Source organism: Carassius carassius, chromosome 15, assembly GCF_963082965.1.
Source record: "Carassius carassius chromosome 15, fCarCar2.1, whole genome shotgun sequence".
Classification (NCBI taxonomy): domain Eukaryota; kingdom Metazoa; phylum Chordata; class Actinopteri; order Cypriniformes; family Cyprinidae; genus Carassius; species Carassius carassius.
In genome coordinates this window covers 13,805,810-13,831,023 of record NC_081769.1, presented here as the reverse complement: position 1 = coordinate 13,831,023, position 25,214 = coordinate 13,805,810, and the positions used below count along the sequence as shown (strand labels likewise).

General features: G+C 36.5%; 1 protein-coding gene across 3 annotated transcripts in view; it reads right to left on the bottom strand.

The window, feature by feature from the left end:
- The window catches only part of creb5b (cAMP responsive element binding protein 5b), an 83,134-nt gene that overhangs the window by 15,215 nt on the left and 42,705 nt on the right, over positions 1-25,214 (bottom strand). For 2 of the 3 annotated variants that reach the window (XM_059567483.1, XM_059567485.1), the window contains exons 8-10: positions 5,415-5,504; positions 4,725-5,042; positions 3,459-3,686 (exon numbers count right to left, since the gene is read on the bottom strand). In XM_059567483.1, the coding sequence (XP_059423466.1) occupies positions 3,459-3,686; positions 4,725-5,042; positions 5,415-5,504 (636 nt within the window). The remainder of the gene's footprint in view (positions 1-3,458; positions 3,687-4,724; positions 5,043-5,414; positions 5,505-25,214) is intronic. The other variant, XM_059567484.1, reaches the window with a different exon arrangement.

Below are 25,214 nucleotides of genomic sequence, written 5' to 3'. Positions count from 1 at the left end.
TGCAAAGTGTGAGTTCTAGAAGAATGTTTGTGTCTTGATGAGCATGTATCGCTCACTAGGAGTCGCTAAATGAACAGCTGCTGTCTTTTTTTTTTTTTTTTTTCAACGTAGGATCAGTTGCCCTATTGGTTAAAATCCCCAAACTGTTTACTTAAATATTAAATTAATAAATGACATCAAAACAGGGGCGTTTGCGTTATGATGTGGTGGTCTGCTGTGGGCCAGAAAGTCCAGGGCAACTTTTTGGTCCCAGTCTGCCCCTGAATGGTGTACCCCTATCCAAAAAGCACAACCAGTTGTATTAATAATGTTATCCTGAGTGTGAAGTGTTACCAGAATTTGTTTTAATTAAGGTGAAAAATAAAAGTTTTGTGTTTAATGTATTTGTGTTGATGTTGAAATGGATTTTAAAACATATGGTATCGAAAAAAAGTATCGTTAGGAACCGGTATCGAAACTGAGTTATCGAAATTGGCACCGGATCGAAAGATTTTAAACAATACCCAGCCCTACTCCTCTTGGCTTATATTGAAATCCCCTTACACTTTTCTTTACAAATCCTCATTTTGTGCTTCTAATTTGTGACCAGCTTTTGTTTTGCTGTCTCTCCGCCATGCTTCCACGTTCGTCACTAATCACCTAATGCTACACATGCGTCCTATGTCATCCGCCTGGAATGGTTCCGCCTACGACAGTTAGCGGAAGTGAGAAAAAAAGTGTTGATAACGTTATAAATACGGATTTTTTTTTCTAGGGCTGCCCTCAATTTTTTTCCGTTGACTAGTAGTCGTTCATATTAAACATTACTTGACTAATCACACATTTATTAATAAACCATTTAAATCATTATAATGAGCCTTTAATTGCATATATAGCCTAATAAGCGCTCAAGTACATGCTAAAGTTTGCCATACCACACCGATAGAAGTAATGATTATGGGAAAAACAGTAAGGAGACTGCATTAACATTTTAATAATTTGATGAACTAGTGCTTTCTTTGTTTTTTGATTAGACGAACTCAGTGACACTGACTACGCAGTAGTGGATGCGGCTGTATTCATGTTTCATATGGATTACATAATCTGAGAATTTGGTTTTCCATTTGAATTGGTTCATTTGAAAGTATACATTTCACTCTCTATAGATACATTTTTAATGTCTGTAAGGCAAAAATAACCTATACACAGAGTTTAGTGCTCAAGTTCACAGACCAAGACGGCAGAAAGTGCATCATGTTTGCTTTCATTATTTTACAAAAGTGCCGTATTGTGAGTGCATACAGGTGCATATCAATAAATTAAAATGTCATGGAAAAGTTAATTTATTTCAGTAATTCAACTCAAATTGTGAAATCGTGTATTAAATAAATTCAGTGCATACAGACTGAAGTAGTTTGTCTTTGGTTCTTTTAATTGTGATGATTTTGGCACACATTTAACAAAAACCCACCAATCCTCAACAAATTAGAATTTGGTGACATGCTAATCAACTAACCTCAAAACACCTGCAAAGGTTTCCTGAACCTTCAAAATAGTCTCTCAGTTTGGTTCACTAGGCTACACAATCATGGGGAAGACTGCTGATCTGACAGTTTTCCAGAAGACAATCATTGACACCCTTCACAAGGAGGTTAAGCCACAAACATTCATTACCAAAGAAGCTGGCTGTTCACAGAGTGCTATATCTAAGCATGTTAACATAAAGTTGAGTGGAAGGAAAAAGGGTGGAAGAAAAAGATGCATAACCAACTGAGAGATCCACAGCCTTGTGAGGATTGTCAAGGCATCAAGAGCCTCCACACACAGACATGTCAAGGAATTTGGCTATAGTCGTCGAATTCCTCTTGTTAAGCCACTCCTGAACAACAGACAACGTCTTACCTGGGCTAAGGAGAAGAAGAACAGGACTGTTGACCAGTGGTCCAAAGTCCTCTTTTCAGATGAGAGCAAGTTTTGTATTTCATTTGGAAACCAAAGTCCTAGAGTCTGGAGGAAGGGTGGAGAAGCTCATAGCCCAAGTTGCTTGAAGTCCAGTGTTAAGTTTCCACAGTCTGTGATGATTTGGGGTGCAATGTCATCTGCTGGTGTTGGTTCAATGTGTTTTTTGAAAAACCAAAGTCACTGCACCCGTTTACCAAGAAATTTTGGAGCACTTTATGCTTCCTTCTGCTGACCAGCTTTTTGAAGATGCTGATTTCATTTTCCAGCAGGATTTGGCACCTGCCCACACTGCCAAAAGCACCAAAAGTTAAATGACCATGGTGTTGGTGTGCTTGACTGGCCAGCAAACTCACCAGACCTGAACCCCATACAGAATCTATGGGGTATTTTCAAAAGGAAAATGAGAAACAAGAGACCAAAAAATGCAGATGAGCTGAATGCCACTGTCAAAGAAACCTGGGCTTCCACACCACCTCAGCAGTGCAACTGATCACCTCCATGCCTTGCATAATTGAGGCAGTAATTAAAGCAAAAGGGGCCCCTACCAAGTATTGAGTACATGTACACTAAATGAACATACTTTCCAGAAGGCCAACAATTCACTAAAAATGTTTTTTTTACTGGTCTTATGAAGTATTCTAATTTGTTGAGGTTTTTGTTAAATGTGAGCCAAAATCATAACAATTAAAAGAACCAAAGACTTAAACTACTTCAGTATGTGTACATTGAATTTATTTAATACACAAGTTTCACAATTTGATTTGAATTACTGAAATAAATTTTCAGTCCTTTTCCAGGACATTCTAATTTATTGAGATGCATCTGTACAATTAAATGTAGAGTCTTTACAGATTTGAAAGATGTATTACTGATGTATTAAAGATGTATCTGTATGACCAAAATTGAGGGATTATTTTAAGAGCAAGTGTGCTCATAGGCACCTCCATCTGTCCTGCAGTGAGTGAGCTACTGTTCAGCTTCCACACAGACATTTGAATTGCGGACATTTCTCTTAAGTTAACATTAGATTGAGCAGCCATGTAAAATTGCTCATACTTACATATTTCAGATGACAAGCCATATTTGAGAGGTCAATGAATGATAATAGAGCGTTTGGATGTCCTGCTCGTTGATGTATTATGCTCTTACCATAGACTAGCCTTTAATGATCTGCCCGTCATAAACTGCGTTTATTCCTGTGACTAAGCGACTAATAAAAATAATAATTTTGGTCGATCAAGTCTCTTCTGGTCGACTAACAATTAGTCGACTATTAGGGGGCAGCCCTATTTTTTTCTTACAGAAATGCATCGATTCACTAAACAAGGCCTTTATTCACCCCTCGGAGCCACGTGAGGCACATTTTATTATTTTGGACTGTTGAAAAAAACACCCACCCAGTGCCATTATAAAGCTTGGAAGAGCAAGAACAATTTTTAATGTAATTCTGGGTTAACTAACCCTTTTAGAACAGAGGCTTCCAGCTGAGGAGAAGTGTGCATATGAGTGATTCTGACCTGCAGCTGCATGTTGGTTTGGGTGAGCTCCTCTGCTTTCTTTTCTAGCGACATCACCCACACTTTCCTTTTCTGTCTGCAGCGTGTGGCGGCTGCGCGATTCCTCTCCAGGAACTTCCTCCGGCGCTCGTCGGGGTCTTCGTCCATGACCCGTCTGCGTCGACCTCCGCTGGGCGGCGGGGACTGAAGGGTCTGCGTCGGCTGCATTTGCTGCGCAGCTGGAGATAACTGGGACAACATAAAGACTGAAGTTACAATTCTTCTCTAAATTCATACATCTGTCTGCCGGCCAATCACCTGTCTAACATCTCATCACTCAGACCTCTTCAGTCAGAAACTTCCTGTCTGGGATTTTTCTTTAAAACAACATGTGCCCTGTACACGTGGCCCTAGAGTCCTATGATGGACATCTGGGTGTGAGAAACAGCAGTGTGATTTACAAGCTGCCCCACCCTCATAAAGAGGTGTCAGGGCCCTGTTTTCCACAGCACACGTCCACTTGGACCAATACTCTAAGACACCCTGAGAAACAGGGCCACTACCAGTGCACAAGGCCCACAAAAAGCTTCTTTGACATATGCTTGGCAGTTGGCATGTTTGCCATCTTTAGATCATTACAGGTTTCTGGAGGCGAAGGAAAATGCTGCGGCTTTGATGGTTATGTATACAGGGCCCCTTCTTTGGTTAATAATACATTAAAGCAGAACCTCTGAATCACAAAAAGATGGATTCAGAATTTTAAATAGACAGGTTAAATAAAATATTATTATTTTCTTTTGAATCTAGTTTAAAACACATGTGCCATAGTTCTAAGAAACATACTCTTTATTTCATATGGTTTTGAAAATTTCACTTTTGAAAAGTAAAAGTTAAAAAACAAACAAAAGAAAACAAAATATAATTACTTCTTAAATGTCATTATGCTTTTAAGACCACAAGTTTTATTTATTTATTTTTTTGTATCATATGACATTTTACATACTGAACTAACAAACGGTTACTGTATTTTAAATTTTCAGTTTTTATTTATACAATCTGAAAAAATAATAAAAGAATAAAAATAAAAATAACTTTCTGGCAGATATTCACAACATGGCCCCAGTTTAGCTTTTTTTTCTTCTGATGTTTCACTCTCTCAATTTATCCCAACTCAGGTAAACTCGTAAAGTTAAATTCAGCTTAACTCATCAATCTCACCATCAAATGTACTCTCCAAATATTGCAGCATTAGAACCTCAAAAGCTGTATCTCCCTCCAGATCAGTACCTGTGAAACAGCAGAGTGCATGGGTTGGTGTGGAGAGGTCTGATGTCCGTGTGCAGGGTGCAGGTGGGGTGGGTGGGAGTTGTGGTGCCCGTGGCTTTGTGGGTGGTGATGGGTGCTCTGTGCATGGCCGGGGTGGTGGTGGGCATGGTGTGGATATCCGTGAGGCGGACCCTGCATGTGCTGGTGAGGGTGAGAGTGCAGGTGGTGGTGACCAGCCTGATCCTGCCGCGATGGCATCATCTCCATCATATGACCCATGGAGTTCATGTTGCCATTCGCCATGCCCCCTGGATGGTGGGCAAGGGCAGCTTTCAGTCTCTGAGTAGAAGAACAGGGAAAATGGTATATATTAGTATTATGACTAGTAAGTTTCAGATTTTCCATTTTAGTCCACTGAACAAAAAATACACCTAGACTTTGATTAGCACATGGAGGCCATGATGTGAACAATGCAAAAATAGTTTCCTTAATGAGTATTTCAATGAAAACATCTAAACATCAATAAAACAAACAATTCACAATTCAACATTCAAATATATGACTAGTGCTTGCTGTAGCAGTTTGCAGCGTGGTTCAGAAACCCTCCACCTTCCCCAGCTCCACCTGTATAGATCTGCTACAATATGATTCATATATGCTATATGGGGGTGATTTCATGTATGTTATATTTGCAGCAGCAGTATTTCTTACATGCTCACAGCAGCATGTTGTGGATGTATTGGCAGTAGCAAATCTCGGTACTTGCTCTGCCACCGCAGCAGCAGCAGCAGCGTAGCACATCTATTCCGCCAAGACAAAACACATTAACATTGTCATGTACATTACCATGCCAATCCCTCTGAGAGCTGTCATGACAGAAATATTATTGTTATTATAAAATATATCACATTTAATTTTCTTACCCTATTGGCAATATTTTTATCTATCTAAATTTTATATTTTAATAAAATAAATATAGTTGGAAAACATTTAACTTTTAAGACAAATTTTAAAACAATATATATTTTTTTCTTTTTCTGTTTAAGCATAAATTAAAATGAATTGAATGAGGTTTATTGTTATACAATTTGGCTAAAAAAATTGTTTATTTTTTGAGGGTGATTACCTGGAAAACAAGACAAAATACTGATTCATTTAAATTTCAGTTAACGTGACAAAACATGACTGTCTATTGAGTTGACAAGTGAATGATTCTACTTTTTCCAATGGATTAAATGTGACCATTCGCCCACTTTATGACATAAATGAATGTCCGAACTGAATGTCACTCCCATTTATTCTCTCACCCACACACCTACACATCCTCTTACACTCCCAAGCACACTATTCCACTATCTGTCGTCACTGTCTAAGAGCTTCATCCGAAGAACGAGCCCAGCGCGGTGCAGGTCTGGCAGTGAGAAGGCCCTGGGGACTCTCTCACCCGATTTGCCCATTTCCCCTTCGGCCTACGCTCTGTTGATTCAACCGTGTGGTCTACTTAAGTTTTCACCCAGGGCTGGTCTTGAAATCTATGACTCTAGAGACGCTCAAAGCGCATCTGTGTTTGGAATATATTTACCTGACTGCTCTCTCTCACAGAGCTATTTTTCTGGGCAGCTCAATAAGACAACTTAGGGGTCTGAAAAAAGCCACAAGTGTAAACATACATGCTGCCAAAATATGTCCAATGGTTTGATCTGTTGACAGAACATGTAGAGAAAAAAGTACATAAGCATGTGCATATATACTTGTAAGTCTGTGTCCATTCAGTTTGACTTTCTTAAACTTGAGCCAAAGCAAAAAAAAACTTGTTGGAGTATTTTTAGAGAGTGTTGAGTCTACGGTATATATATTTCCACAAAAGCTGAGCAGGTAGACTGACTTTACAAGAAATGGGTCTGAGGTTCAAAAAATAAACAGCAAATCAAATCGCAGCAAAAATTTGATTCAAATAAATGAAAGAAAACATGAAATGAGGTCAATCAAGTATAACCGATTCAAGGAAAGTAGCCTTAAAAAAATAAAGAAATAAAACAAATTCGCACATTTATAGTTGCACTCAGTAGGTTTTTGTTTGTTGCACTGGCCAATATGAGTCTTTGGTTTATACTGACACCTAGTGGTGTGGATGGATTATCAAACAAAGGCTAAAATATTCTGCTTTAATGCTATTTTTAAAAAAAAGCATCATTACTTAGTCAGTAACAATTCAGTTTTGAATAAAACGAGGGGTTATAAAGATACTGTAGTTATCACATCAGCTGGTTTAGCTGGATTTGAGGCAACTCACTCCATATAAAATAAAATGTACATCATTTTACACGTTTTACAAAATTACTATTCACTTCTTTATGTGTAGCCTACACTTTTTATTGAAAGAATAGGTTAACCATACATCCTCCTTTTTCTGGACAGGCCCTGGCTACCCTACCAGAAAAAAATATATACTAAAATCTATTTGAAATGCTACTGTAAGTATACTACAAATACATTTTCATATTTATATACTTGATAAAAATACCCTGCAGTTGTACTTTTGGCATATTAATCTAGTATATTTAAAGTACTAAAGGTGTATTTAAAGTAAAGTAAAAATAAAAGCACAATAAAAGTGCTAAATTGGAATAACTAATTTTGTACTTAATGCACATTAATTGTGATTGTGCTGAAGTGGAACTATTGCAAGTATACTTAATGTACACTTTAAATCTCTTGCATTCAAAGACCGATTTTATTCAAAGATCACGCAATCCTCATCAACAGTGACAATAAAACACATTTTAGGCCTAATAATAAATGTATTTTAAATATATTACTTTTTTATTAGGCTTTTTTTACCTAAAAGGTCAGTTTATACTTTTGTTTTCCTATACACGTACTTTGTACATTCCTAATACATTATATTTACACCTATTACATTGCTTTGACCTTTCTCTGTAGAGCTCACCTTCTCGCACGCCACGACTGGTCGATTATCTACAATGCCTGCATGCTATTGGTCAAGCTTCTTTTAAGTCATTACCTTCAGTAAGTATGAAAACAATAAGAAAACAAAGCTAAAACACTGGACATTTTAGGCAATCTAGAAATCATATGAAGGTAAAAAAAAGGACATATGGTAACCCTGAGAAAAAATATTACCGTTAAGTAATTTAAACCTCATAAGTTTTAATTTAAACCTAATGAGTCGGTCAGAGAGGCCAGTGTCCAGAGCTGTGGGTTTGTAACAGGCAACACATTCACTCTCTGAGAGTCATAGCCAGCTGGACCGTATGTGAGTGCCAAGGCACAAACCAGAGCAAAGCATCCCTTTCTTCTCAAGCTGGTCAACCTGTGAGATGTCTTTTTTTCGAGATGTTTTATTCTCTGAATCATCCTAGTTGCTATTTAGAAAAACAAAACTCAAACTGATTTGATAACTTGCTGGTTCTTCAGCTCTCCAAGCCAAGCCATACCATCCCTCCCTGACTGCTGGAGCTGCCAGTGCTTTCTGCTTTCACACACTTGCTGCCAAACACACAAGCACTAACCTACCCACCCTTACTGCTGCCCTAACTGGCATTAACACTGTTTTCACCCACCCACTGCATCTTAATCCATCCTAACCTTTGCCAACACAGCAGTAATAACCCACTATTTTCTTTATCAACATTTCTGCTGCAGCATGCAAAACACTTTCCGTTAAGAAAACACTGACAGCCACCAGGCAGCATGTGTATGAATTTCATGTTGGTACAGTAGATACGGAAAGTACTCAGAGCCCGTAACAAGTTTTTTCCTCATTAATGTACACACATCACCCCGTTATTTACAGAAAAACACAGAACTGTTGACATTTTTGCAGATTTATTAAAAAAGAAAAAATGAAATAGGTCCTAAGTATTCATATAATTAACTCAAGGTGCTGTCTATTTCTTCTGATCATCCTTGAGATGGCTCTACACCTTCATTTGAGTCCAGCTGTGTTTGATTATACTGATTGGACTTGATTAGAAAAGCCACACACCTGTCTATATAAGACCTTACAGCTCACGGAAATGAGATGAGGTCAAAGGAACTGCCTGAAGAGCTCAGAGACAGAATTGTGGCAAGGCACAGTTCTGGCCAAGGTTACAAAAAAAAATGTCTGATGCACTTAAGGTTCCTAAGAGCGCAGTGGCCTCCATAATCCTTAAATGGAAAACGTTTGGGATGACCAGAACCTTTCCTAGAGCTGGCCGTCTGGTCAAACTGAGCTATTGGGGGAGAAGAGGCCAAAGATCACTTTGGCTGAGCTCCAGAGATGCAGTCAGGAGATGGAAGAAAGTTGTAGAAAGTCAAACATCACTGCAGCCCTCCACCAGTCGGGGCTTTATGGCAGAGTGCAAGACAAATGAAAGCCCCATGGAGTTGGCTAATAAACACCTGAAGGATTCTGGTCTGATGATACCAAGATATAACTTTTTGGCCTTAATTAAGCGGTATGTGTGGAGAAAACCAGGTACTGCTCATCACCTGTCCAATACAGTCCCAACAGTGAAGCATGGTGTTGGCAGCATCATGCTGTGGGGGTGTTTTTCAGCTGCAGGGACAGAACGACTGGTTGCAATCGAGGAAAAGACGAATGCGGCCAAGTACAGGGATATCCTGGACGAAAACCTTCTCCAGAGTGCTCAGGACGTCAGACTGGGCTGAAGGTTCACCTTCCAACAAGACAATGACCCTAAGCACACAGCAAAATAACAAAGGAGTGGCTTCACAAAACTTCGTGACTGTTCTTGAATGGCCCAGCCAGAGCCCTGACTTAAACCCAATTGACCATCTCTGGAGAGACCTGAAAATGGCTGTCCACCAACATTTACCATCCAACCTGACAGAACTGGAGAGGATCTGCAAGGAGGAATGGCAGAGGATCCCCAAATCCAGGTGTGAAAAACTTGTTGCATCTTTCCCAAAAAGACTCATGGCTGTATTAGATCAAAAGGGTGCTTCTACTAAATACTGAGCAAAGGGTCTGAATACTTACGACCATGCGATGTTTCAGTTTTTCTTTTTTAATAAATGTGCAAAAATGTCAACGATTCTGTGTTTTCTGTCAATATGGGGTGCTGTGTGTACATTTAATGAGGAAAAAAATGATTTTAGCAAATGGCTGCAATATAACAGAGTGAAAAATTTAAGGGGGTCTGAATACTTTCCGTACCCACTGTATTTCATGTTATGGTAAAAAAGAACCAAAAGTGACTGGTTTTGCCTTTTTAAATGTAACTTTATTTACACAAAAGCCAAAAAGGTATATGGACACTATTTAAAAGATATTGATCATTATTACAAAATTGTTACAAAAAAAATCTGTTTCCAATAAATTCTGTTCTTTTGAATTTTCTATGCATCACAGAATCCTTAACATGTGTCACAGTTTCCACAAAAATATTAAGCAGAACAACTGTTTTCAACACTAATAATTAAAAATGTTTCTTGAGCGCCAAATCAGCGTATTAGAATTATTTATATATATATATATTGAATATTTTTGAATGCTCATGTGACACTGGCGACGGCTGAAAATTTAGCTTTGCCATCACAGGAATAAATGGCATTTTAAAATGTATTAAAATAGAAAATGGCTAATTTAAATTGTAGTAATAATTCCCAATATAACTGATATACTGTATTTTTGAAATGCATATTTGGAGAGCATTAGACACCACAACCAACCCCAACAGTATTACCTTGGTTGTGCATTTTGTAAAGCCAAACATATGCAAATAACCTGAGTTTTTACTGTCACTATCTAGCTACAACTTTTTGAAAATCTGGAATCTGAGGGTACAAAAAAATCTAAATATGGATAAAAACGCCTTTAAAGGTGTCCAAATTAAGTTCTTAGCTATGCATATTACTAAACAAATTAAGTTTTTATATATTTAAGGTAGAAAACTTAATATAAATAACATAACAAAATATCTTCATGGAACATGATCGTTACAATTATTAACGATATAATCGTTATAATATCCTAATGATTTTTGGCATAAAAGAAAAATCAATAATTTTGACCCATACAATGTATTGTTAGCTATCGCTACAAAAACCTACTTAATTATACTTAATCACTTTAATGCAGCTTGCGCTCACTGTTGTAAACGGAAGCAGTTCTGGGTGGATGACGTATGAGTTCGGCTTTGTGCATGCGCAGCTCAGAAGTGATGTACACGGAAGCGCAGCGGAGAGATCAAAACAAAACAATTGTCACTAATTAGAAGTACAAAACAAGTATTTGTAAAGAAGAATATAGAAAGTTTTCGATATAAGCCAAGAGGAGACTGGTTTTCCTTTGCTAAAGTAAGGAAACTTTGCTTCCTTTGCTCCTGTTAACAAACGTTGGTTTTCACAAGACTCACCGGTGCATTCGCAGCGCTGACCTCATACGCAATCAGCCCATAGCTGCTTCTGTGTACAACTGTTGGCGCTACATTAAAGTAATTATTACATTTTGAATATGGATATGTTTCTTACAAAAATGCATCGATTCGCTACAAAAGGCCTTTGTTCACCCCCCGGAGCTGTGTGAGACACTTTTTTTATGGATGGCCATTTTTTATGTAACTTCTTTTGGACCGATGCATTCAACACCCACAGAGTGCCATGAAACAGCTTGAAAGATCAAAGACAATTTTTTATATAACTCCGATTGGATTTGTCTGAAAGAGGAAAGTCATATACACCTAGGATTACTTAAGGGTGAGTAATTTATGGGCACATTTTCTTTTTTGGGTGAATTAACCCTTTAAGACTGGTTTTGTGGTCCAGGGTCACATATATGCTATAAACAATGTAAAAAGAAATAATAAAATGACTAAGAATATTTTGCATGACAGTGCCACATCCCTAGTGAAATATATACATACAGTGGGGAAAATATTTATTTGATCCTCTGTATAGTTTGTATGTTTGTCCACTTACAAAGAAATGAAGAGTCTGTCATTTTTATTGTAGGATTATTTTAATGGATAGAGAAAAAAACACATATAAAGGTTAGAAATTGATTTGCATTTCAGTTAGTAAAATAAGTATTTGATCCCCTACCAACCAGCAAGAATTCTTGCTTCCACAGATTGGTTATGTGCCCATGTCGAACACAGATTAGTCCTGCCACTTTAGGAAGTTACTCCTAATGTCAGCTCGTTAGGTGTATAAGACACCTGTCCAGACAATCTGTATCTTCCATTCCAACCTCTCCCACCACCATGGGCAAGAACAAAGAGCTGTCAAAGGATGTCAGAGACAAGATTGTAGATCTGCACAAGGTTTGAATGGGCTACAAGACCACCAGGAAGGAGATAACTGTTGGTGCTATTATTCAGAAATGGAAGAAATGCAAAAAAAAAAAAAAAAAAAAAATCAAAACATCAATCGCCCTCGGTCTGGAGCTCTTTGCAAGATCTTGCCTCATGAGGTAAGGATAATTATGAGAAAGGTGAGGGATCGGCCAAGAACTACACAGGAGGAACGTGTTAATGATCTTAAGGCAGTTGGGACCACAGTCACCAAGCAAAACATTGGTAACACACTACACTACAATGGAATGAAATCCTGCAGCACCCGCAGGGTCCCACTGCTCAAGAAGACACATGTACAGGCCCATTTAAAGTTTGCCAATGAACATATAAATGATTCAGAGAAGGCTTGGGAGAAAGTACTGTGGTCAGATGAGATCAAAATTAAGCTATTTGGCATTAACTCGACTCTCTGTGTTTGGATGGAAAGAAATGCTAACTATGACCCCAAGAACACCATCACTACAGTCTAGCACGGAGGTGGAAAAATTATGCTTTGGGACTGTTTTTCAGTGGTCATCAAGGATGACTGGACAGGACGACTTCACTGCATTGAGGGGCAAATGGACAGGCCCAAATACTGTAAAATCTTGGACGAGAACCTCCTTCCCTCAGCCAAAACAATAAAGATGGGTCATGGATGGGACTTCTGTCATGACAATGACCCGAAACATACTGCCAAGGCAACAAATGTATATATATATATTAGTGCTGGGAAACAATTCAAATGTTTAATTGCAATTATTCGCATTATTGTCTGCGATTAATCACAATTAATCGCATTGTTATGTACAAAACTAATAATGCATTCAAAAGTAGTGTATTGTTCCCTTTTTTTCGTTTAAAAGTAGTCCTTCTGCTATATGTACAAAAGTGCAATAACATTTGGTTTGCAAACCCTTTAAACAAATAATGTGCTTTTTACAGAAGTGTTCCTTTTACATAGTAGCAGTTAAAATATTTATTGTAGCCTAAATTTCAACTTATAACATTACTGCAATTAAATAAAATATAAAACAAGCCATTTGTCACTGCCAGGACATAAGCGTTTTTATAGAAATTATTTTATAGTTTGTTATAAAAAAAAAAAAAAGTTATGGTCAGAGTCCAGAGCCTCGATCATAACATTATAACAGGCATATAATGGGACAACACTTGATGGGTGGGTAGAGACGCATGTGTGTGCGGGATACTGGAGAATAATTAGGGTGTGCTCACACTAGGCAATCTTAACCGTGCTGAAGTGCGTTTGACCTCCAAAGCCTGGTTCATTTGACTAGTGTTATCACTCCGTTTAGCTGTCCCTGGCTCAGTTGGAAGAGGTAAGCAAGAGCGCGGACCGGTTCAGTTATAGATCACTGCTGCGTGATTGCGTGAATATTTCTGAGTGGAAAAAGCTATAGATCTGTAAAGCAATATATTGTGAGAGGGACGTACTGTATGTTACCGCATCCCATACGGCTCAAAATAATAAAACACAAAATTAACAAAACAATTCACTCCACTGTGTTGAACGAGAATGCTTCACTGCTGTCTTCACATGCTAAAGTCAGGATTACGAGCTTTCTTGCATTCTTTTCTGTTAAAAATAACAGTGGACATTGGTTTGTGAATGTTGATGCTTAGCCTAAATAATTTGATCGGGAACATCCCCTCCTGTGACCCATGATTTGTCTGTATGTGTATTCAGAGTCGGTGAGCAACGGACTTTAATAATAATAAAAAACTGCATTAACGTGCAATGAAATAATTGTCGGCATTAATCTATTGATGCGTTAAAGCGAATTTTGTTCCCTTTAATTGTGCAAAAGTATACTTATACTTAAGTAACTTAATATACTGAAGTATATATGATTGTTCTAAAGTGGAACTATAATTCAAGTACACTTTAAATATCTTACATTTAAAGACTGATGTAATTATACAATCCTTATCAACAGTGACATTAAAACACATTTTAGGTTTGTTATTAAGAAATTAATTAGTTATACATTTTTATATCAGTAAGTCTCGAGCGATATATCAGTAAATATGTTAATAGATTTGAACTACACTTAGTATGAAATAAATGTATTTTAAATATTTTTTAACTAGATATAGTTTGATGTTCTATCTAATGCAATTCAATTACATTTTAGACACTTTAATATTTAAATAGCATATAAATAATATTGGAACACTTTAATATTTAAATATTTTTACAGAATTTTGTTGCATCTTTTCAAGCACAGCATAAGAAATGGTTAAACAGTTCAAGTTGTTAAAGGCTGAAATAAGCAACTGTCCAAAACCATCAGACATGGAGTCTTATCTAACATTCTGCATCTAACTCTCTTCACTAAAAAACGTGACATCCGTATTAGTCTCTCATATGTGTACCAAGGATTGTATCAGAATCACAGGGGCCGAGGGACCATCTTTCATCCATTAACATACTTAACAATCTGGGGTCACAGTGCACAGAAACACCTCTGACTGATTGCGCCACCTGTCAATCAACACAACTCTCACTTTGATTAAACCTGGTCAGCTGTGCACCTATCTCTCCCTCTTGTCCGGGCAGATTGCACAGAGTTCCCACACAGAGGAATGCCTCTGTCTGGGGCTGTACCGCGCTTAAAGAGAGGGGACAAGCAAGGGGCCTCATCGTATAAAGCTCAGCTTGGCAATGGGCCAGCTGTGGATGGAGGGAGGAAGTGAGAAGGGGGGCACTGGAGTATCTCTTGCTCTTACTCTTCCACAGGATCCATCCATCATTTGTGGGGCGTAGGGAGAGCATCCGCTATCAGTGCTCTAATGTAATCAGTCTGGCTCTGAGCAGGGCCCCAGGGTGCCGCAGAGGGTCAGAGGCCAAATGAGCCACAACAGGCTGAAAGAGATGGCACAAAGCAGGAAGTACACACTTAACAGATACCTAGTAACCACTATGCACACTAGTAATTTGGAATACACAAGCTTTGTGCTAAAACACTTGACGAAACAGAGTGCATTAGTGCCAGCTCATATTTTTTTCAGCCATTTTTCCCATTGAGATATTTAAAAAGGTTTTGTTAAAACGTTATAAGCCATGAACCAATCAAACCAGCTCTGAAGTGAATCATAACATTACAAACTTTTACTTGAAGTATTGGACAAAAAGACAAAGTTACAAGTACTTAACTGCTTTAGTGAGGGAAAGAACTACAATCCTATGAAGCACCACAATCAAATCAAAACTATATGCTGAAGAAGCAATATATTTTAAGTTTATTGCAAAATATGCACAAATATACACAAATATTTAAGTATTTTGCCCCATGCGACACTCGATAACGTCATTTGCGGTGTTCATGGGAGTAGCCGTTCCCTGCAAGTTCTTTTGGTGCAATTTGCTCAGCGCAAGTCTTTAATTGGTGGAATCGTCTGTACAGTATCATGGGTAATTTAGTTTTTCACCACAAATTCAGCATTTTAAAAATACTTTGAAATAATGTGTATGATTGCTTCAACAAAACATATACCATCAATTAACAACCTGGGAACTCAGTAGGTCTTTCTAAGGTTTGGTTATCCAAGTTATTATTCAAATTCGCTTTCCTTATGAAGAAAATAAATGGAGTTTTTACTTCTGGAACCCAATTGTTGCACTCTATATGTATGAAGAGAAGTCAGAAATGACTAAATTAAATATAGAGCAAGGATATAGAGCAAGTAATCAGCTACCAAAAAAACAAACAAAAAAAAAAACCTGTGCTGCGCACTTCAGAAAGACATTTCATTCTTTAAAGCTTTTGGTAACATCAATCAAACCTGCTCTGCTTTTGGCAGAAACCAAGAAAAAAACTGAAACCATTAGTCACTCTACGGGGCAAAAAACTGACACATCAAAACTAGAAAGTTCAGATCACATTTGTTAAGCATGAACCTAAGTTTGTTCATTCTTTACACTTCCAACCAAAACTAGACTTCTCAATGATGTAGCATGAGCAGAAAAGATTAAAAACAAAAGTACTCTCACCAAAAGTTCTTCAAGGAAAACTTTCTCTTCCAAATCTGGCAGGTAGAAATGAACGGTGCAGGGAGGCTTGTAATATAACCTGTTTATGTTACGTGTTCATAATCTCTTATGACGTGAGCTGAGAACCCAGATCAGCGCTGATGTGTGTCACTGAGTAGGTCTCATCTGCCTTTCGTAATGAGGTGTAAACAGACATTAGAGTCGAGCCCTAAGAGCTGAAACAGCAGCTGTATTAGCCTGTAATGATAGTGCTGTCTTGCACGCTGGCACTGCAAAACCTGGGAAAAACAGTCATTACTGTAACACAAGTGTTGGCCTGTTGAGAAGCTATCCTTTAGAGGTAAACTCTCCTGAACTGCTTCACAACTGAGAGAAGTGTGTGAAGCACCTGTGTGAGATGAGATGCAACCAAAGAAAGTTGGGGACTGAATGTAAAAGTTTAAGAATTGGTCATTGAAAAACTGGAAATGAATTTCTTGAGCTCTAATATGATTGGCTGGTTGCAAAAGCTAATCATTGGATTTGCCAATTTAAATCTTTTGAAAGATACTCGAAGAGTTTTGTTTGTAGCACTATGTTTACATGACAACAATGTACTAAAAATGGTAAGGTTTTTGCTTTGTGTTTTTGAAAAGCTTTACATATACTGTAGGAGACAACATTATTAAAACGATCCCTGTTAACATGGATCTGGAAAAACTACTAAAACGCTATATGATGCATACCAGGCCAGTTGTAGGCAATTTCACTTTCCAAAGAAACACTACGCACCTGTACACATACCTGTAGACTGAACACATAATATTGCATGCGCATGATGCACAAAATCATGTCATTTTCAAGACTGCATTTTTAGGCTCCCAAAATACCATTGTTGTGTAAATGAACAGCCAAAATGCATAAAAAGTTTTAGATTTTTAGTTGAAAATTGCTGAAAAAGGCTTAAAGATGCCCCTTCAGAGCAAAAATTCTTGCATACAGTAACTTGTGTAGTCTATTTGAGCCTTTATCACAACAAGTGCCACATACTGGTCAATATGAAAAAAGTGTATATTCACCTTCACACTTTTTCCAGCTCATCACACAAAGCATGACATATGTCTAAAAACAAATGAAACACCAAATTTCAACATTCAAACAAAAAAAAGTGTCTTATTCCTCTTTTCAGATAACAAATACATATTTACGTTGCACTATATATATATATATATATATATATATATATATATATAGATGCCACATTCTTACACGTTAGTGGTGATTCTTGGCCACAACAAGCTTCAAATCGGACCAAACTGTATGACAATTGTGAAAATGTGGCAACACAACACTAGTAAAATATTTCTGGACATGGATAACATCCTCTACAAGATCTTGAGAAATGACCCGCAATCTTTCTCATCCTGTTCCTTTCCTTCTACAAATCAATCATCAGATATTTTAAGCGATATAAAACATAATATAGCTCAATAGAGCCCAGGCGATGATCTATCAGGTTTCGTTCATGTGATATCCACACAAATATCCTGCAATGTCCGTCTGTCCACAGTCATAAGAGCAGCAATCCTTTAAAAACCTTCTCTATTTCATCGCTGATCTTTAGCCTCTCCTTTCTGACATCTCATTTCTCTCACTCAGTCATGTCTTACACAAAGCCTGAGGCATGATGGGTAATTGCACATTAATGGTATTTATTAATTGCCTCTTCCTTCGTGACACTCGTGTTTGAGTGATATCATCGCGAGTGCATCAAGGTGCATCTTGACAACAGACTCAGCTTTCTGCAGACGGAGGGATGACTTCATATCAATAAAAGAGTGTAAGGAGAGAGGGAGGGCCACACCTGCTGGCTGCTGCTGAAGGAGTAAATCAAAGTGAATGAGGTCAGAGGCAAAGAGGGAGCCCCTGGGTAGAAATGGAGCAGGACGTGTGTGCATGTGTGTGAGTTGTGCCAGAAAGAGCCTGTCTGCTGTCTGCCAGACTTGCTGCCAACTAAACACACTCTAAACCATATCAGTGACAGCTCTACCTGTCTAATACTTTTTCTGTCAATCTCTCTCTGTGTTGTTCCTTTTCTTCTCTGTTTCCTTTCATCTCTCTCCTGTTCCTTGCCTGTAATGATTACACTTTATAAACCGTGAGATTGTTCTCTCTCCTTCCAACATGAACCAGAAAGTTGGAGCCCTTAGTTTCATGAAAATCTGTAAAATTAGGGGTGTACTTAAATGATATTTCATATTAAAGAATTATATTATGATTAAATGTGTTACAAGTAAATTATTAAAAAAACAAATGAGTTTTATATATATTTGTTATTAATGCATATTTTATATAAATGCTGGGGTCAGTTGCTAAAACTTAGTCACAATTTTAAGACTGTGACTTAAGAAATAGAAAGACTAACTAGTGGTAATCAGTGGTTGTAATATAGGTAAAACTAATGGTTAACCAAGTGGTAATCAGTCTTACTTTTCAGATTCAAATTAGACCAATATACCAATTTATGTAAATGAATTTAAAAAGTTATGCACAGCCTTGAAGAAAAAATCATATGGTTAACATTTAAGACTAGTCTAAGTAGTTTATGCAGCTGGCTAATTTTCATTTGAACTTGCTATACAAAATGTTTTCAACATTGATTATAATAAAGAAATATTTCTTGACCACGTGAAGATTTGACACTGGACAGTGGAATAATGACTGATGAAAATTCAGCTTTGCTTTCATAGAAAATTATGTTTTAAAATAGGCCTACATTAAAATAGAAAACAGTTGTTTTGAATTGCAATATTTCACAATATTGCCGCTTTTACTTTATTTTGTTAACAAAGTCAAAAATGATTAAAACATATTTTAATAAAAATAAATAATAAAATTCAAACTAAAAAAATATATTTTTAATAAACTTTAATGTGTTAAATTGAAATTTCCATATAATATAACTAATATGTAATAGCAAAATGTGATTTTATCCTTTTATTCTATCCGTACTAGTCATGGCTGTGCTATTTTACAGTCGTTTCCCACCACAGAGGAGGTTGAAAACAGAGGTATAAAGTATCCTGCACTAGAGTCCCATAGATTCATCGTCTCAGCCACTAACTCTTGAGTCCTTGAGCCCTTTGGGTCTGTACTGTGCTTTATGTTCACTCTCCCTCATTGCATAAATCTGAGCTGTAATTTTCCTGGCACTGGTTCCTGCACTCTGAAGACTCCAAGGTACGAGACACCCATCTATTTCTCCCAGTTCCCCCTGAATACTGATGCCAGACTCAATAAGGGTCTTGCCCTCGTTTCTCCACGTCCAGGCCCTGCTGTGCCTCGCCGTGCATGCCCCATTCCTGCACCACACCGCCCATTAGCTCATTTTTAACAACCCCCACCCCCACTCCCTTCTCGCCCCCTGAAGCAAGACCCTGCCAGCAGCTGCGAGCTGGGGACCACTTAACTGATTTCTTCTGGGAGGGTTTCTGAGCTGGGAGAGATGATCGGTTTGGTGGGAGCGTTGCCGTCAGACTGCGCTGTTTGGCACAACTGTGGGTCTGTTTTAGCTTTGCCAGGCTAATCATTTGGAACCAATTTAATTTGGCTTTACATTGCATTTTGTCACAGAGCAGGAATTTTATATATGATGCAGTTAATGGGAAGAATGACAGCGGGAAGGCAAAAAACTACAAGCTGACACATGGGGCAAAAAAAAAAGAATAAGGACATTCATTCTTCAGACTTCAAGATGTTAAAATAGTTTAAAGGGTTAAAAAAATAGCACAAAAAAATGCATTTAAACTTCTAAAATGTGACATTTCAGAGTGAAGCAGAATATTGTGCCAGAAAAAAAAATAAGGGCGGGACTAGATTTTATCTACTGGGAATTCACTGGATTGAGAAAAGTGGGATATGATGGAAAACTCTTAGCGGAGAATGTTTTAATTATGTTTAATTAGTTAATTAGGAATTATGTTATAATGAAAAACAATGAACATTTATATAACATTTCTAAACTTTTTACAATAAGATTAAATTTATTAATAGTAATTTATGCATTAGATATCATGAACTAAGAGGGAATAATACTGATTTAATTCATCTGGATATCATCAATAAACATATTTTTTACATTTAGAGTTAATTGTAAATTAATGCCTTATAAATGGACATGAATAAACAAAGAGCAATAGCAATTTTATAAATGATTATTAACCTATATTAATAATGCTTAGAAAAATGTTGATCATTCATTGCTCATGAAATCTAGAGCATTAACTAATGTCCATACAGTAAAAATAATGTTTATTAAAAATAAAAATGTACATTTTAAAGTCATACACTGTAAAAAATGAAGGTAAAAAATGAAGGTGTTAATATAAGTATGTTTTACAAGAAAATAATATTTCAGTATTTTCATTTTCTTACTTTTAACTCAATGTGTTACTTGCCGTTTCTGTGTAATTGTTCATTCAATTTCCTTCCTGTAGCTCAAACAGGAGAGCAACACCAATGTCATGGGTTCAATTCCCAGGAAAAGCAGTTACTGATAAATATCCAAAGTCAGTTTTAATAAAAATGTTTGCTAAATGCATAAATATGATGAAATTAATGTGCTATGCTATGCTGTTTTTAATGACACAAGCTCTTTAAATACTATATTCACACAACTTAAAGCAGCTCAGCTCCAGAAATCACTTCTGAAGCAGGATCTGAGGAAGAAAATCACTACCTTATAGCCTCTCCTGAATGGCAGGTTGGGTAATAGCTCCAGAACCCAATCAGGATCACCTAACAAAAGCAGACACAATCAGCTCCGCAGACGAGCTAATCAACGCGAGTGCAACTGCCGACACAGACATCCATCACTTTAGCATGTAAATACAGCACAGCATGAAATGAAAGAGGCTCCAGCCTTCCCAATCAACCTGTATTACTTACAAGTGCATTCAACAAACACCATTTGAAACATTGCAGGGTCAAACAGTTGTAAAAACAGAGCTGATTGCACTCATGGAGTGGATCTGCGAGTACAGAGGGTCCTTAACTTCAAAGAGGAAAAGACAGGTAGGTTAATGTCTTTAGCATTAAAATGTATTAGCATGTGTTGCATTTAAACAAATAAAGGTATCAGCCACAGCTCTCTGAATAAAGCTTTGGTCATTTGATGAGGAACTTCTTAATTTGAAGTGCAGGTTCAGGGAAAACAGAAGTTTATTTTATGTGTGCCTGTACTTTAAATATATAGTTAAGGAAATATCAAATTAGTTACAAAATAAACCTACATATCTGCTGTGGTGACAATTGACCGCACTGTTGAACTACAAGAAGCATGCATTTTTAAATGCATTGAATGTACACTTGTGGTGTACTTAGAATCTTAAATACATAAAAAGTACATAAGTACATCAAAAAAGAATAAACCTATTAGTTGGTTAACCCTAAGTTCCACTACTGTATGTGGAAAAAAAAATGTATTGGACATCACATGTAATTTTACGGTAATATACAGCTTTTAGAAAGTGGAAAAAAAAAATGTTGCTACCGTATTTTTAATTGTAAACTTCGTTTTTTCCATATAATGTGTGATTAGTGTGATTATAAAATGATATATAAAGACTCAAGATATTTAAGTCCTACTTAATTTGGTGAAAAGCACTATAATTGCATTTAATATACATTTAAACTATAATACACTTTCATATAACTGCATTTAACATGCCATTAAGTGTCAAAAACATTACATTCATTTAACACTTAAGTACTCTTCTTAAAAGTATAGGGTTCTTTTTCACAAGGGAATGCTACACAGTACTATCACAGAGTATGTTAGTTGCTAGCTGAGCTGCCTTCATCTTTTTTTTGCGATCAAATAGTAGGGTCAATGTATTACAAGCAACCATTGATAATCCCCCACAAAATGTGTTCATATTTCACTAAGGTGTCATTTTATTGACACTTACAAACAAAACTGATTCAAATGCAATAAACATTCTCTTAATGCTAAAACATGGGACTACAAGCCTCTATGGATGGTCAAGCCTTTATGGATCAATTCTATAGTAATTGCATTTATTCATTTAGCTGACGCTTTTATCCAAAGCGACTTACAATTGCTATATATGTCAGAGGTTGCACGCCTCTGGAGCAACTAGAGGTTAAGTGTCTTGCTCAGGGACACATTGGTGTCGAACAGTGGATTTGAAGCCTGGTCTCTCACACCAAAGGCATGCGTCTTATCCACTGTGCCAACACCGCCCCGATGACTGGGGTAATAGCAAAGACTGGAAAAACTTCACATCACTAAGATGCCTTTGTCAGCCAAAGCAGGGGACTCTGCAGTTCCCTTCATTTAAAAAGGTCATTAAATGGTGTTTTTTTGGTGATCATCTTACAAAATGTGACCGGTTTACCAACTGTGATGTGGACCCACTGGCGGCCCATGAACCGTTACCCAAAAGGCTGGACGCTCATACAGCTACAACAACACACGCACTCTAGAAGTTCTCCATCCCCCCATCCACTCAATGAAAACCACAACTGTGCATTGTACTGTAAATGCACTGGTTGAACGACAAAATCTTTTTCTCGCATTCACAAAAAAAAAGACTGCAAGCACAATGAAGCTAAAAGTATTTTTGCCTCTCTTTTCAGAAATTTACTTAGATTAAGCAATTGAGATTTAGGTGCATAAAAACAAGAGTAAAATGAATTATAAATTAATTGCATTAATTGAGATTTTAGACATAGCATATATGATATGCAGCCATTCTGATGAACGTTAAACTCATTTTAAATGGTTAAAGGATTTAGTATCCTCTGTATGTTAACATATGTAATGGTCGGGCTACGCAGAGTGTTTGCTTTCAGCTGTGTGTTAGCTCATCACCCCTCTCCTATGACATCATCCCCCAACAATGCCACCATTCATACAGATGTTGCTTACAAAACACGGATTCAGATTGTCTTTGGGCAAACAGAGCTTCACACACAACCTGTGCACCAGCTGCAGGTGTCTCTTCAGTAAAGGGCTCATAACTTAATGTGACTTCCACTGATGGATGACATAATTCAATAAAACAGAAATTCAGAGTCATTGAAATTAGTCTGAAATTACGCATGAGATTTAAAATTAGGTTACATAATTGTATATCCCACATTTACAGCACAAGGTATGACTGTACATTACAGTTTCCATATAGACATTATACATATGTATGCTGAAAAAAAAATGCAGAAAAAGTTTTCACTCACAAATTACTAATAAACTTCACAAACAATTACAAATAAATGGCAATTAACATCAAATTAAACGTAAAAACTGAAAGTAGAAAGACTGGAGACATTTTCATGTAAAAAAAAAGGTGCTCTAAAAACATATTTTTTTAGATATTTGAAAAATGTATATGATTAATGGGGAATTTACATGAAAGATCCACATTCATAACAAATAAAGTTTAAAAAACATCTGCCAAGTTCCTGAAACGTACTCTTTGTATTTATTTTGTTTTTGGTTATTTACATTTTTATTGATTGATTTCAGAAACACCTGGTTTGACTATCAAGTAATCGAGGATTAAATTATTAATTCATCAATTAGTTTTGAAAAACAAAAACAAATAAGACACCCCTTTTTTCTAATAATAATAAATATTACTACATAATAAAATATTATACCAAACTATTTTTCTTCTTCTGATTTATTTTCATTATCATATCAGGACAGTTGTATCACTAACATTTATGACTATGCTCTCTAAAAATATCAAAATACATTTTAATTTTGAACTTATACACATACTCATCACAGCAGAGGTGTATTCAAGTCATTGTATATATGAATCAATCATATTTTTAATGTATTTTTGAATAAATGAATAGATTCAGATAAAAAAAGCAACGTCATTGATCCTAATTAAAATAGAAATAATAAATTGTATAATTATAAGCAAAACCACAAAAGATTGATCAGTTTTGTGATCAGTTCTGATCCTCTGTGTATGAATGAGGGTGCGATTATATAAGCCTGAATCTCCAGCAATCACATAAAAACTTTACATTACTTTGATAGCTGTATCCCTCAGTGAAATGTTTCTTTAAGAAAGGTTCCTTTTTTTCCACAGCTCAAGTGAAAAAAAGAAAAACGAGTACATTTAGAGCATGCCAAGGATTACGTCATCTGAACAACATGTGCCAGCGCAAGGCCCTCGGAGAAACAGAGCAGGAACGTATAGTATTGTTTATCTCATAAAAAAACCTCACCACCTAGTCTGACGCTTAGTGACAAATTTATCATCCTTAGTAACAATGTAAACAACAGATAATTACCCCATGATAAAACAAAGAACCACAGATTGTTTTTAACTGTCACTGGCATGAATAGGGAGACTAACATTCCAAGCAGAAGTCGTAGATTTTCAGTTCCTGGTCAAGAGAACTTGTGTGAAGCTGCTTTAAGGAAATACCCTTGCAAATATAAAAACTGTTTCTTTGCATAATTAGGTTATTTAGTATTTTTATGTTTCTTCATGAAACGCTTCAATTTCTTTCAATGCACATATGCAGAAGGGCTTTTTTAAAAATGTGAAATAATACATTTGGTGGAATTTATACTTAAAAAAAGTGGGAAAAAATCTTACAAAATACATTTATATTCAACACTGTAAACACATCTTAATATGTTTTCATTTTTTATGTTTTAATTTGCTTTCAGGTCAATTTAATTTTAAATATGCAATAAAAATAAATAAATCTATTTGCATTCCTGGCTTGTTTGTTTGTCATTGTGCTTGTTCATTTAAAAAAAAGAGAGAGAAAGAAACAGAATTTTAAAGATAAATAATTATTTTACATTATATTTACTTAAATATAAATAAATAATTTGCAAATGAATCACACGAAAAAAATAAACATTTTAATTTAAATAAAAGTCACACTTCCAACATGTTAGGCAAAAAGAAAAACTTTAAAAATCTCAATCCTTCTCCTGAAGAACTCTTTATTACATGTGATGCCACTTAAGCCATTGGATCAAGTTATACTTAAACATTTTTGTCTCTATCCTGTTATTGAATGATAATTTTTAACATTTCAATCGAGTCCTGCATTTTTCTCAAACTGTTTCACATGTAAATATTACATTTAAAAACCTGTCTATACTGGATTTAAGTGGTTTGTCAAATTGTCAAACCTATTATTTACAATGTC